The sequence below is a fragment of the Columba livia genome, chromosome 5 (assembly GCF_036013475.1).
Source record: "Columba livia isolate bColLiv1 breed racing homer chromosome 5, bColLiv1.pat.W.v2, whole genome shotgun sequence".
Classification (NCBI taxonomy): domain Eukaryota; kingdom Metazoa; phylum Chordata; class Aves; order Columbiformes; family Columbidae; genus Columba; species Columba livia.
In genome coordinates, this window is record NC_088606.1 from 66,232,654 (window position 1) to 66,248,721 (window position 16,068).

The 16,068-nt window shown below is 41.2% G+C and overlaps 1 protein-coding gene across 5 annotated transcripts in view; it reads right to left on the minus strand.

The window, feature by feature from the left end:
* Window positions 1–2,588: 2,588 nt before the first annotated feature.
* Window positions 2,589–16,068, minus strand: part of SHANK2 (SH3 and multiple ankyrin repeat domains 2) — a 315,788-nt gene continuing 302,308 nt past the window's right edge. For all 5 annotated transcript variants that reach the window (XM_065065546.1, XM_065065547.1, XM_065065548.1 and 2 more), the window contains one exon: window positions 2,589–6,801. In XM_065065546.1, the coding sequence (XP_064921618.1) occupies window positions 6,228–6,801 (574 nt within the window). In that variant the 3' untranslated portion in view covers window positions 2,589–6,227. The remainder of the gene's footprint in view (window positions 6,802–16,068) is intronic.

The window sequence follows — 16,068 nt, forward strand, 5'->3', positions numbered from 1 at the left end:
TATTTTGTAGGGGATGGGTCTGGTAGGGAACACTGCGCTCAAAATTTGTTATGGACACATCCTTGCACCCGTTTGGAATTCTTTACATCATCGGAACGAGGCAACGCTTCCCTCAGGATTGGTTTGGAAGAACAGTGTCAGCTATTCCAGGGCTTCTTTTCTCCCCAAAGTTACAAGGCATTGCTTTAAATTGCTTTTAAGTATATAAGGGAAGCTGCGAGATCAGAGACAATTAGATAACGCAAAAATAAAAAAAAAAAATCAGTGGAAAATAACCCATTAAAACATGAATTACATTTTGAGATTACGGTATATTGTATTCTCTTCAGACTTTTCAAGGCAAAAAGGTACACTGCGACATTGATTCCAATACATTCTTAAGCACATGCAACACTGGCGTCCTATTTGTACATTAATTTCTAATGCTGTCCAAGCACCTTTACATGAAAAGCATACAAGAACTCACACGTGCGTGCACATATTCCTTCTAGAATTAGTCCTGAGGAACAACTTAAATGAACCAGACTCCAGTTCTGCAAGTACATGTGGGAAATAACCCCCCAGCTCTTCCGAACTCAGTCCTGACCTGAACACCTTGAGCTCTTTTGCAGTTTGGATCAGAAATACCTTCAAAAGAGCCCAAGGGCTGCAGCACCAGAGGCAAAAAGTATATTAAAACTAATCGATTTATTTATTCAAACGATAATTAAAAAACGTGCTCGATGCAGATGAGGTATCACATGGAGATGCTCACATTCAAAACATAAAACTGATAGAATGCGACCACATATAAGCTAGAAAATGCATTACAATCCTTTGAAGATTTCTCATTCAGTGTAATGATACAGTCGGCCTATTTTTTCCTGACTTAAATATTCAGGCCAACGTACAATAATAAAAACTTTCCTGAAATGATTTCTTGTAGAGAGAACAACGATTAAAATAAACACATATTTTGAAGAGATCTATTGCTCTGAGACTATGTCCGTCAAAAGCCACTAGATGTCAGCGTTATAGAACCAGTTTCAGGCTTAAAAGCATCAAGTCCACTTGGTTTATTTATCATCATCATTACCTTGCCTGTGAAATACAGAACACGTCAAATACACAAACAACCAAGCGAATATTTATGGTAGTAAATGGAACCCAAAATAACAGTCTCGTTTCACTTTATCCCCGCTCGCATTTACTTGATTTGACTTCAAATCAGTCCCATCGCAATGCTGAAAAGGTTTCAAAATAAGATGTAAATCATTTCAGGTTTTCTAACCACTCTTCCTAATGCAGCGCCATGGGTTTCTCACCTCAAAAACCAGCACTAAACGCTCTTTTTGTCAGGTACTGTAATACCTCATAGATAAAGCTCTTTGTGGTAAATAAAGCAGTTCATCCAGGTTGAAAATTATAAGGCACGTACATAATTTTTCTTTAAAAACAACCCATATGATGCTAAACACGGTTACAATCGTGCTGTTCTGGCTGGCCCACCACAGCTCCTGGTTATTTTCCACGGTTTTGGACACATGGAATGCAAGACCATGAAATGCAGGAACATACAGAAAACCAAGAACAAAAGGAAACACACGACATTGATACAACATCCGCGACCAAATCTCTTCCCATTCCTCTGACAAACACCGACAATTGCAAAGCGTTCTTTGTTTTGCACTGCAAATACCTGATTTGATTCAGCTACGGGTGTTTATCGCTGAATAGCCACAATACCTGAAATCACTTAAAAAAGGGCTATTTTTTCCTTCCTTTTTTAACAAAACAAATATCCACGTCCTGGTCTCTGGAAAAATAGGAAATAAGAGGTAACTACAAAAATGCTGAAACAGAACAACATCTGAGAAGAGAATAATAGTTAAGGAACATATGAAACCAAAGGTCAACAGTTCTAGGCATTTATTCCAATATCTTAGAAAATAAAAAATACTCTTCATTGCATCACCATTTAAAGATAGAAAAACAAATCTTGAGATTAAGCCAAAAGAAGATGTGATTTTTTTTCCTTATCTTTCCATTTGAAGCCGTGTTTATTCACAGTACAAATATCCCCTGCTCGTACAGTTTTAAGTCACAAGACACACAAAGTCTGATGAGGTTCCTTTTCTCCTCCGAAAAGCTGCTCTGCCCCCCAAAACCTCCAACCGCACAACCCCAAATTGAAATGAAATTGAATTTTGGACCATCCCAAATGAGCCCGACACCACCAGCAGGACTAGACTGAGACCATTCCCACACACTCGCCCAACAACGTTCCGCAATGACTCTTGGAATCCACCTTAAGGCAAATTGAGACCTATTTTGTTCTCAACCTCTCACTGAAAACTGTGGCTTTTCAAATTTCAACCACAAATCTCAAGTTTAGAAATGAACTAACGACCGGCATAAAGAATGCTTTAACCAGAAGGAAGGAATCCAAACGACATGCTTTTCCCAACAATAAATCAACTGTTTTCCCTTAACTCTCTACATTTAGTTAAAGCATTTTATGCGCTTTCAACAACATCAGATTGCAAGCTTTTTGGCAACTCTTTTCCATAAACATTCCGACAGTGTTCTCTGCAATCAGAACCACAACCTTAGTGCAATATTATATTTATTTCTTACAGTAATTTTGGTTGCCATACAAGAGTATTAAGGATTGGGGAAAAGTGCAAGTTACAGGAGCTTGATTTTTTTTTTAATCAGTCGAAATAAGAGGAATTAAAGCACAAAAATTACAGCAACATAGATAACGTGAACACAAGTTGTTACACAAAGTATAGCGAGAAACATATTAATATCTAGAAAAGAAAAGAAAAAATGTAATGGGAAAACTCATCAATATTTGTGGCTCATACACATAATCATCGCCAGATCAACTGGGTAATTAATGCTTTTTAAGAACTGAGGAAAAAAAAAGTCACTATTTTTATTAACTTAAGTACCACAAATAATTAACTTTTGTGATATGTAAATTCTGTAAATCAACAGTCACATCTAGTCATTTTATAATATATGAATTCAACTTAAAGTGTTCTCAGACCCCTAGGGCAAGGAGTCTGTGCAGTTATACACAATTTACATCTTGTAAGATTTTGGTATTGTATACACAAATATTACAGAAACTAGGCATGTAAATGCAATTTATTTAAATTACAGTATATAAACAAAAGTTGATCCTAAAACCCAGAATATCAGAACGTGTTTCATAGATCTCTAACAACTTGGTTTTCACTATCGTAAGTAGCATGAAATAAATGGGTCTTCTCCCCTTTTCCCCCCCCCAACATTTCCAGAGTGATGAAAATACTCGGAGGCAACGGCGTCTCTGTTACTATTGCTCTCTGTAGTAAAATCCTCACCCAGAGCTAGAGACCAATTCCTCTTGGCGGAGGTGGATTTTATTGGTGAGAAGTAGGTCCTCCCAGGTCTCCTTACCTTTCCTTTGCAAGACACAACGCAAAATAAACAGCTCTTGAAATGCGTTAAACCCCTTTTTGCTTTCCCCACTCGTATCGTACCGAGTCCTTCAGTACCTGAAAAGATTCACCAGCAAGAAACACACCTGTGTACGAAAGGGATGAGCCGGGATTTACTGTGTACGTCAGCACTCGCTCAACGCAAATTCAACAAGGTTCGTGATTAAAAAGCAGCTTAAAAGTCAACTTCTACATTTTCTTTTACTACCGCATTTTCTAATGTATTTTCTGGCACGTATTATAGAGGTAATATCATGTACCCAAAGAAACAAAAAAAAAAATTATATATATATATAAAAAAAAAAAACAGCATGGCATTAGTGGTTTATTTACTGAATTCTGTCGTATCACCAAATGGAAGACAACGATGGCTAAATTACCATTTTTACACTTCTTAAGGTATTTGATGGCCTCAAGTTGCCTGCATTGACTATCTGAACGAAACTGCCATTTTTCTACAACGCCTATGGAAAAATTCAGTACTCTCGGAAGTGAAACGCCTTAGTACTTGAGTTTTATTACAAGGTTACTTGGAACTTTGAAATACAAATATAGCGTAGCAACAGATGTTAAGTCAAAAGATTGGTTGTTCCGTAAAGGGGGCAGGAGGCTAAATAAGTTGCTTTTTACGAGCATCCAATGCGTTGGTAACTACAACCACTTTTGAAGAAATATTCACCCTCCTTTGTAGAAGTTCTAGCAAAGATAGAAAATATAACACAGCTCTGCTGGTTCAGATGCATCCAAATGAGGTTGATTTTAAAAAGGTCAAGACTTTATATTTATTCCACAGAAAGAGTAGTAAACCACAAAAGTTTTTTTTTTGTCTTTTTTTGTTGTTTTGTTTTTAACTTTCTAGCACTGAAGTGGCACAAAGGCTGCCCAGTAGACCAGCCACTTATTTTCTTAAAATATTGTGCTTATAAACTATCTGTACAACTATTTAAACTTGCAGTAAAGAAAGATATTTAAAATGCTAAACTTTATGTACTCATACTAGGGCTGTTGCAGACCTAATTAGACACTTGTTTGTGAGCAAAAAATAATCACAATAAAAAAAATTAGAGATAGGCTGGACTATATCAAGGACCATATCAAGGAAAGAAATTTCAGGTACCTTGCGAAATGTAAGAGAACCTGAACGTATGGTAGGTAGCCAGTCTAGCCATCCACACACAATGGACCCACCTTGAATAGTATGTTAATAAAGACCTACAAAACTCACAGATATTAAGAGGTGTTAATTACAAGGGGAGCTCAAACATGCAGAGAGAGACTTGTTAACTTGAAAAACAAATGTTTTTAAAACAAGAAGTCAGATTAGAGCAGATTAGAGCCACCTGGAGCTCTGGTACCACCGCCCCGGCCCTGCTGGGCCACAGCCACCTGGCTTCCAGCAGGATCCACGTTCTTCCCCCGCGACCTCCCAAACAGCCGCCCGAAGAAGCTGCCCCCGCAGTGCTCGCTCTGCTGCCCTTGTCCAGAAGCCAAACATACCAAAACAGCCATAAAAATGGAAGTCTGGAAACCTCCCCAGTTCTCCTGGCCCTTGGAGCACGTGCGTTCCGAGAGGCCACAAACCGCCTGCCAGCTTGCCGTTACCTTTTTACCTCTTTAGTTTCTTTTTACCTTTTCAGTTCCTTTTACCTTTTTGGTTCCTTTTTGGCGCCTTTTTACTTTTATTTGTTTCTTTTTACAAGCTGAAAACTTTCCATTGCTGCTAACAGGCTGAAATTCCTCTCTCACTTAAAACCCTGGCAACCTTCCCCACTGGGAACGTTCGTCTCTCTTCTTATTCTTTCTTGGCCTGATGTTCAAAACCACTCACTGAATTAAACAGCATCTCTCAGGGTTCAGCACATTCGAGTATCCGACTGTGAAGTCCAAAAGATGCGTCTGTACACAACCCCAAATTTCTGCTGGCTCTGTAGAGTTCATATTGCGACTTGGCAGTAGTTTAGCTGGTTGAAAACTGGGGGTCTCAGGTTCAAACTAGCTTCATTTTGTTGTACCTCTAAGTGTGCATTCCTCCTTGTTTTGTTTTGTTTTGTTTTTTATGCAACATCTGCATCGTCTTACAGGTCAAGTCAATGGAGCATGTATTGAACTTGTTCTGCCACCTTGGAAGAGCGCTAAGTATAACTGCAGAAATAAAGAAATACCAGGTAAAACAGAGCAAGGTTACCCTTGAACTAATTCCAGCAGAACAACCAGCTTCACTGCCAACAAATCAGAGAGCTACACTAGTAAAAACCAGTAATATGAACTGTACCTGTCTTAATATTGTGCCTCTGCGACTATTAAAAATGGCTTTGAATGGTAAAGAAGCGCTCTGGCCTCTTCAAGTGGACTAAGGGTTGGGGAAGGAATCCTGCTCGGAGACTGAATGGCAATAATATCGCGCTTGTCAATAAAAAAATGAAACGTTTGCAATTTTAAATGGAAAGAAAAGTGGTATGTAATGCTTCCAGCAGAAGGGCATTATCGAGAGATCGTATTTTTGAAGTTAACAATTTTCTCTCTCTCATATCTCCCCACAACTTTGAAATAAAATGGCCCCACTCGTGTAACAGGTTCAGGTTTATGTTTGGGCATGTAGCATACAGTCTGCATTACCTGAGTACCAGGAATTCAACTGCTTTCCCCCTCCCACCCCCAATTTTGCTGGCACTCGCAGACAGACAAGGCATTTGGGGTATTTCAGTACCAGCCCATCTCTAGTTATCAACAGAAGTTTGTGAGGCAAAATAGCTATTCTTATCTGTCCAGCAGCTGTTTCAGAGCTCTTTCTATGTTCATTCTGTGCCCAACTCTAGTCACTCCAAGGTCTATCAGATCTTCCTTTTGTAGATTTGGTAAATGAGTGCCATCTATTTCATTGTCCATAAATGTTTCTTTATGTTCACCTAAGTTTAGACTTTCCAACCAATCTGCCACATCTGGTTTAGTCCACAGGTGGACAGGCTTAGTTGTAAAAGGCTTATTTGAGATTGGCTGTTGTAATATTGAGGGAGAAGGAGACCTGCTGCGCCCTGTGGTCAAGCCAAATAAGTCCCCAGAAGGGGGCTGGCTGGGTAGGCTAAATACATCGGACAAAGTTGGAGAAGGAGATGAAGCTGAAGCAGAAGCAGTCAGAGGAGCAGGCATGATGTCTTTATTAATCTCTGTTGGTGAAACCACAGGGCTTGGAGCATGTCTTGCTCCTGAGGTCCTACTGTCATAGTCTGGGGACCTGCTCTGCAGTGTGATCGGTTGGCTGGTTCCAGGTCGGACAGTAAAAGTGATTGTTGTACTTCGTGTACCTGAGACAGTACTCATGACTTCCGTGCTCCTGAAATTGTAAACAGACATGGAGAGTTAGATAAAGCAGCCGCCAGCTCACGGGCTGTCCATATCAATGCATGGTAAACATGGTTTTGGAATGCTCAAACATTTTCCTTGCTTATCGAGCAATAACAGGTTAAAAGTACTAAGATGGCATCATCGAACCTTTCCCATAAAACAGTCATCAATGGTAAGCCATACTTAAAAACAAAACCTTTGCTTATGAGCAGTTCAGAAAAAACACTTTCCAGAGCACATTCTTCCTTTTGAAGGCTACACCAAATTAAGTCGCGGTTAAATGAGAAACACTGAGCGGAATAAGCACACGGGCACTTGGACTCCCTGTGAAGTGCAATCAGGAGTTGATCTTCCCCTCATATGGAGAGGTAGGACCCTCCATTTCAGTTTTAATCTATCAGTTTTAAACACTGTTAGACAGCATCCATAACAATAGCAGTTATGGAAAATAGCAGCACCATATCATTAACTCAGTGAATTTTAGGGTATGTTTGTATTCGCATTTGTTCACAGAACATGCTCCACAAGCTCCTCATATTTCCCTTTCTGCTCAGCTGGCCTTTTGGTGCTTTAAAAATGAAACAGGCCTTCTAAGGTTCATAAAAGGACTTCTGTGTCCTGTTCTCTCTACACTCTCTACTTCGGCAGTTTCACTCCAAAATGCTGGTTACTGTGCTTGCCCAGAGGTGATGTAGTTGTGATCAAGTCCCTGGCACTTATCTCTTGCCTAAAGGAGATTTCAGATTACAAACTAAGGCGGCGTGAAACCTGCCGAGAGGGAGCTCTGGTGCTGAGGCTGAGCGGGTGGGTGAAGGATCAGACCAGGCTGCTGTTGTCTAGTGGCTACGGAACAAATTTAGAAGGAGAAGATCCAGGTTCAGCTCTGTTCATTCATAAAATGTTCAACTCCACAGCCCTTACTTCTCAGGAGAAATCTCCGCCAGCCAGCATGTACACCTCAAGATCTTCCACTGAACCTTTGGGTGGCTTAAGCTCCAGAGATTTCAGTTTTAAAATATCCTGTCAACTAGGAAAACCTTCAGATGAACAATTTTAGGCACTTCCAGAACAAAGTAAGGATTTATTTATCCTTGAAGTGATGCCATGAAGTACCTAAAATGACCCACAGAGCAAGGGTCAAAACCCACATTTGTTGTCTCTGAGGTATGTCCCTCACCACTAATCTGCTTTATAAATGAGAAGCCTTCTCCTGCTCCTCTGCCCCAAGTAATCGTGGAGGCTTTACTCTTCCTGTGGAGTTCTGCCACCGTGGGGAAGGAGGATGAAACATGTTGGGTTATCCTGCGTCTGCTCCCCAGTGCAATGTCATTGTGACCACCCATGGAAGGGGAGTGACTTGACTTTCACAGAATCCCAGAACGTCAGGGGTTGGAAGGGCCCTGGAAAGCTCATCCAGTGCAATCCCCCCATGGAGCAGGAACACCCAGATGAGGTTACACAGGAAGGTGTCCAGGCGGGTTGGAATGTCTGCAGAGAAGGAGACTCCACAACCCCCTGGGCAGCCTGGGCCAGGCTCTGCCACCCTCACCATGAAGAATTTTCTTCTCAAATTTAAGTGGAACCTCCTGTGTTCCAGTTTGAACCCATTACCCCTTGTCGTACTGCTGATTGTCACCGAGAAGAGCCTGACTCCATCCTCACCCTTTTCCATATTGATCCCCATGAATGAGTCACCGCTCAGTCTCCTCTTCTCCAAGCTCCAGAGCCCCAGCTCCCTCAGCCTTTCCTCACACGGGAGATGCTCCACTCCCTTCAGCATCTTTGTTGCCCTGAGCTGGACTCTCTCCAGCAGTTCCCTGTCCTGCTGGAACTGAGGGGCCACAACTGGACACAATATTCCAGGTGTGGTCTCACCAGGGCAGAGCAGAGGGGCAGGAGAACCTCTCTGACCTACTGACCACCCCCTTCTAATACACCCCAGGTACCATTGGCCTTCCTGGCCACAAGGGCCCAGTGCTGGCTCTTCGGTCATATTTTGGAGAAAACAGTAGTCAAAACTTTAAACAAAAAGACAGTGGTACCAGCACTTCCACATCACTGTCAGGCCAGACATGAGGAAGCAATTTTTTACACTGAGGGTGGTGAGAGCCTGGCCCAGGTTGGGCAGAGAGGTGGTGGGTGAACCATCCCTGGAAACATCCCAGGCCAGGCTGGACGGGGCTCTGAGCAACCTGAGCTGGTGAAGATGTCCCTGCTCGTGGCAGGGCGGGCACTGGGGGAGCTCAGAAGGTCGCTTCAACCCAAACCATTCTGTGATCATCTACCCTAACCTGCTCCCCCTATGAAGCACTTGTCCATCACCAAAATGAAGAAACATAGACAGCTCACCTGATAACGGGCTATTAATCCCTTCCTCTCATATAAGCCTCACTGCAGTCCTGGCAGCGCTGAACTGGAGACCTTCTTCAGCCTTTCCTTGGGTTGCTGCTGGCTGCTGTGAGCCAGTTTGCTCCGTGCTCCCCGCATCACGTCTGGGGCTTCGGCACGTAACTACCAAACCTAAACATCAGGTAACCTACCGCACGGCTATGCCGAGAGTCAGAGCACACTCGTATCACAGTGAGTCTCGTTCAAATGAAGCTCCAATAACGTGTTATTAGAAAAGCACTAAGAATAGCTTTTTGGAGAACCTACATGTTATTCACATGAGCAATCCCACTGATTTCTCACAAATTGTTCCATGTATTTCAATAGGAACAGGGGGATCTTTTTGAGCGCTGAAAGATCAGCACTTCACTCAAAACACAGTAGGAACAATACTTTTAGCACTTATGTCTTTGTCATTTAACAAAGAAAGGAAACACTTGGCAAGGTTTTGAGTGTTTCCTGTGATTTGTTTGGAGCTTAATGGCTCTTATTGTCTTCTGGGACTGGAGCTAAGCATTCTTACAAATAAAGAGTCTAAGAACTATTAAATTCTACTAACCAAGAGGAGCAAGTTATTTCTACCTACCTTAACTCAGCATTAGGAGTCTCACATACTTTACTAAGGCACGATATAATTTTAAATCAACAGAAAATGCACTTTGAAAAAGGTTGGGATGATGCTGTCCCAGTGATTGCAGGAGGAGCAAGATGAATTCTGATAATTGTGGAAATTTCTCCCTCTCTCTTTACCTGCAATTACCCTTTTACTTAACTTCCCTGTCTTGCAAATGCAAGTAATCACGGGTTTGTATTCCCACTCACTGTGGCAATTTCAAATGGATGATGAAAATCTATCTTCTATTAGGCTAGATGCTGAAAGATCATTTCTGTTCCTCGACTGACCACTCCAGGCTCAGTGTGCACCTTCTGCTGCGGAACTCAATTTGCTGCTGCTTCTCCCCGTTGTCCCTTCCATAGACTCCCTGTCCCTCCCTGTTCAGGAAATCATTGTCACCGCTCCTTTAAAAAAAGTATATTAAGTATAAAAGTAAACCCGTGTTTAGACCCACGGATGAGCAAAGCAATCCAGGCTATGTTGTACTTTGCTTTCTGGCAGCTTGGATCAAACCAGCGGCTTCGCATGGCTACAAACAATGTTAAAAGATCTGTGGGCATTTTGTGGGTTTTGTGGGGTTGTGGCTTTTCCAGATTTGTAATAAGAGCAATTTCTTATGTCTTATTTGATCATCTGTTACACTAAACACATTAAATCCATATTAAAGCTGCCTAAACCCAAATTTCATTTGAAAAAGGTGAAAAGTCTGATAATCATTTTAAATAAAATTTGCTCTATTAGGATCAGCATATGGTAGTAATTTATAAACATTTGGTGCACCGACTGCAATGCCCATTATGTTGCCTCGTATTAACATCACAATATATAATTCCTGTGCCACAGCGATGGGGCCTCCAAGTATAACAGCCATCAACACAGCTTGTAGGCTAGAAATTCTTTTAAATTTTGAATTAGATTTGCAGGATTCAAATGCACTGGTAACTTAATAGCAGAAGCAATTCAGTGAAAGACAGCACACTGAAATAGCTCCCAAGTAAAACCAACAAGAAACCAAAAACAAACTAAACAAACCAAACCAGAACAACATTATGCTCCTATGAGAGCTGTTTTATCCTGCAACTTGCCAAATAAACTCGCTGTTCTGACAAAGCTCCTCAGTTGTGTCAGAGAAAAAAACCCCTAACAACCAAGAGAACCAAAGAGTGAAATGAGTCCCTGCACAGAGGTACAGCCTGAGATGAAGTTTTTACAGATTTTTGGAGAACGCACAAACCCAAAACTTTGCCTTCATCTCTTATAATATTTGTACTTGATTTTTGGATTGTCAAAGGAAAATTGTATGGTGGGAAAGCAAGTCAATTATTGTCTGTTTCGGGGGAAGATTAAGAACAAAGGCTGATGTGATGACTGGCAGGATACAGAGCTTCTTATAATGTTATTTTAGTGAGAAGAATTGTGAAATGGTTAGTGTCTGCTGCAAGTAACTCTGTTCAGTTGAAGAATAATCATTAAGGTCTGTGGGAGTCTGTTCACGAGCAACAGTTTCCATGCGAATGGCACAAATGTCTGGAAACGGGCAATGAGGGAAAAGTGGCTCTTATTTCAGCTTGAGGTGACATCCTATTTCTGGTTTTCGAATGGCTACCATTTCTGGATTAGGATGATCTAATCCACATCGCACTCTGTTACAAAGTCAACACCAAAATCACTAAAATGCAATAACAATGAGAGAGCATTAAAAAGAAGCAGCATGTACAACATAGAATACTCTATGCTTTATGGTTGGCACTTACTTCAGAGCATTTCAGCATGACCCTCTTCTGACAACAGCAGTCATGAGAGCAAATAAAAATGACAAAATGGAATGACTGAAACACTGCAAAAATTACTGACAAAGCAAGCAATCCTGTGACATTGGCTGACAAGCGGTTAACAAAATGAAATGAATCTAATGGGACAGCAGTAAACTGAAAAACCAAGGCTTGAGAATTATATCATTAGATCAATATTTCATCATCTGTGAAATCCAGCCGTACTTCCAACCAACCCAGTGTAGGATCAGTCCTTACGCAGGACTCACTACTAAATTCAGTTCTGCGTTACCTGTTCGTGAAAAAATAGGAGCTTCTCCAGATTGTCATGAACAAAACAATCCAGAGATGGACAAAACCCTTAACCATAGGCAGTTTCGCTTTTAAAACTTGCTGTGCCAACACACTACAGGTTATTTTTCCCAGAGGGAAACCTGCATGGTTAAGCATCCTCCATAACTCCCACTTTTACCATGAGCGTTTCCCACTACCAGGAGTGACACCCAACCTGCCCCAGAAGCCACAGGGACGTTGTGCAAACGCAGCCGGAGAAACATAAGCACCGTCTGAAATAGAAATCCTTTTCCCCTATGGCAAAGCAATTGATCATTTTGGTTTGGTGGTGGTAGAGAGCGGCAGCAGTTGCTGTTCATTATTCTGTATTAGCACACGGGAGTCGTGGTGGAAGGAAGGATGCTGTTTGCACCGGGGGCTGTGTTTGTGTTTTTAATTCTTTGCAGCCACCGGGTCTATTCTGCGCTAATCACGCTGACATTATTCAGCCGATCTCGCAGGCTTGATCACTACAACCTCGCGCTTGATCGTCACGTTGCTTAGCGACCGCGGGGTTCACAGACAGAGGCAGCGCTCCTCCCTTACCTTATAAAAACCCCTGCATTAGTCTTCTCCCCATTCCTTTTATCAGCTCCATATAAAAGTCAGTAGCCTCTCAAGTGAATTTATAGCACTGCTGTATTTATAGCATCACGGCTGATGCTGCCGTTACACGTCCCGTCCCCCCCGCCCGCCCGCTGACAGCAGGGCATCGCCTGCCAAGGGCTCCCCGGGCTGGGTATTCCCATCTCTGTACCTCTGCAGATCCAAATTCAGGAATGGGAATGGCAAACAAAGCCCATCATTAGGGCTTCAGCGCTGGGTATTTGGGTCAAACAGAGCCCTGTAGTCAAACACCCTCGTAGAATCATAGAATCATTTGGGTTGGAAAAGACCCTCAGGATCATTGAGTCCAACCATTAACCCACTCCTGGCACCGCCCCACATCCCTGAGAACCTCATCTCTGCATCTTTTAAACCCCTCCAGGGATGGGGACTCCACCACTGTCCTGGGCAGCCTGTTCCAATGCCCCACAGCACTTCCCAAAAAGAATCTTTTCCTAATATTCAATCTAATTGACCATTTCTATAAGGAAGGACGGGCAAAAATGGGGGAAGTGATGGTCAGATATTGTGGCTTGACTACATGGACAGACCAGGTAAAACCTCTATCACCAGGGCTGGATCTCCAACATTTCATGAAGTAGATGGTGGCCAAATCTAGGAGTGGGATTAGCTCTAGTCTAGAACTTTCTATCAAACCTTTCAATTATGGTTTTGTTAGTACAAAGTAAGCAAGCACATCCTTTCCTCTTTCTCCTTCCCCTCCCAGTCTCCTTTTCCTGTCCCACAGCTGGTCACTGCCACTGAGAAGCAGGTGGTTTCCACTTAAATGTTTCCCTGCTCTATTTAAAAATCTTGAAACTTAGCGTCTCCATAAGAACCACAGAAAACTATAAATACACCACATAAAATTATTGCTAAACTAATGTGCGGAGAAGAAAAGCAAGCCTAAGGTCATTTTTTAATGTAATAATTGAGAGAGAAATGCTGCTCAGTGCTGTAGAACAATATCTTCCTAATTCTCATTTATCAAAAACATAGAAAGATGGTATTTTTACGGGTTTCTGTAGCAAGCCATTACCCAACTATCTACAGTTTAATTCAGCTCTATGCTACCTTAATGGGGCAATTGCCGTGAGTGAACTACAATTGTCTTTCTACTGGTTGTGCAAAAGTAACTCCCAATGATACCTACAATTGCTATCTGGGCTATAATTTAATATATGTCCCAATGAGCAAAGATGTATTTTTAATTCCGTCAGGCTGCTAGTGCTGTGAACATAACCCAAGCGAGCCTGTGAACAATGTTCCTATTTATGACACTACCCAAAACTTCTCTTTGGCTGAAGGGTATGAACAGGCGTATTCGTTTTTTATCCCTTTTCCTTTAGCAGAGCTAATGAGATGATTTTTAATTTAGCAGAAGCCCTGCTTTCCATGAGCTAAACTTCCTTGCTCCCTTTCTAATCCTGCCTCATAGGAAAGGGTTTTGGCAAGATGGTCTTCCTTGGTCATAATATTTGACAGCTTTCTAAAAAAATGTGTCTGTTGTGTAAGTGGGCTAGAAAGGCCGTAATTTATTTAACTTTTTAAAAGATGAGGCAGGAGTAAAAGGAGTAAGAAAAAATGCCTTTGTCTGGGAAGCATTTACCATGCATCCATTGCTTTCATGCAGGGACCTTTGAGAACGGAATTTAAATTTAAAGCAGACAGTTCAGGGCATAAACTGCCATAGCGCAACAAAAAGAAATCAGAGCATTTTCTCTGCCATAGATAAATTTGCTATTAGCCTTTTGCTCCCTAATTCACACTCTTTATCAAGCTCAGAAATCAATCCTGTCTCATCCACCCCCGGAATGTGGTTGAGCTCCGAGAGAGGGGAAGGTGCTGGATTTGCTCCAGGGCCAGGTAGAAACCACCCCCCAAAAACACTGTGGGGTTACAAGTAGAACTTCTGAACCTACCAGTGAACTTCTTCATTTACATCTCTCTAACCTCATTCTCGTTAAGACAAAAAGGAATTGCCTGCAGCGCCTTTTAAAACACGCTTTTAACATCTGTCGATGGCTGGCTCTCTTCTGCTGCCTCTGATTTATTGCTTAGCCTAAAAAAGAAATCCTGAGGAACCTTTGCTGCTCGTTTTAGTAGCTTCAATTCACGTCAATTAAAAAAGAATGTAACCACATCAGTTTTGAGAACAGAAGGAAACAAAATCCAGCCCTCTTACCTTCCATTCCCACCGGGAATTCTGTGGAGATGTGACTTTTTTCCACAAGGAGCAGCCAAGAGTTGTGCTGCTCCACACCACTGTCAGCTTTTCTGATTTATTATAATACCTCCTAAGCCTTTTGGAATTGTGATATCCCAAGATCCTCTCTTTAGTTTGCAAAGATCTCCATTTGGGTTTACTTTGCAGGAAAGAAGTCGGATTTCAGCCACACCAAAGTAATGCTTTTTGTGGCTTTGTCTCCAAACTAAGTCTCTGTATTCCATGACGAAGCCTATGTAATTTGCCAAAGCTGAGTTATAAGAATTTAAAAAGCTAAAGGACAGAAAAGCCACATAACTTCTAACACTGTCCAAATCAGATCTTTCTCTGAAATTTACAACATATGGGATACTCTTGCTTACATGAGAATTTGCTTTTTCCAGCCAAGTGACTTAGTAGTATTTAATTTTTTTCCCAGCTTTTATACCTGTTTAAATGTCTTTTCACAACAGAAGATCTATCTCTATTTGCTTCTACTTTTCTTTTTCCTCTCCAAAATGCAGTACTTGACATATTTACAGTACATTGTAGTTATTAGCCTCAGTTATTTTCTAATAAAATAGAGACAATAAAGATCTCTACTGTAACCTGGAAGTAGCTATCAGTTTGACTATCAAAGATAATAAATAGCATTGTATATATGAAGCTAGAGGCAACGTGTTGATATGGATTAACAAGATGAGCAACCTCTAGAAAAAATAGTATTCTTGAAGACATACAAAAAATCATATGAAATGAAACTGTCAGAGTCACCTGCAAGACCAGACATGTAATACAAGCTTAGTGCACAAGAACTGATTTTGTGCTTGCCTGAGGTTGTCAAATGTACAGTGTTCGGTTGCTGCGCTAACTTTGCTTAAATGAACAGTCAACTGCAATTAACAGAGCTGCCCTTCCCCTGAAACCAAATCATCTTTATGCATGCAAAGAACAGGAGCTTTTCAAAAGCTGAATTAGTTACTATCCAGTAGAATAAATCCAATAAAATTTATTTAGAAGGTACCTTTAAAAAAGAAAGTGAGCACTGCCTTTCTTAAAACAAAAAGTGTATGGAGCAACCTGGGCAAAACAATATGCAATACTTCAGTAAAAGGTACGTTTAAATTCTGTATATAAACCAAACCATTCCACACTACAAAAAGAAATACCTCAGGCTCTCAATAAAACTAACAAAATCACCTTATATATATATTTTTTTAAGTCTGGATTTCATGATATTATATCCATCTGCCACACAAATGTGACTACATTATTATTTCCACATTTACCTAAAGGTTTCTGGCTACTTATAAGTAACTTTTAAGTTATTTATCA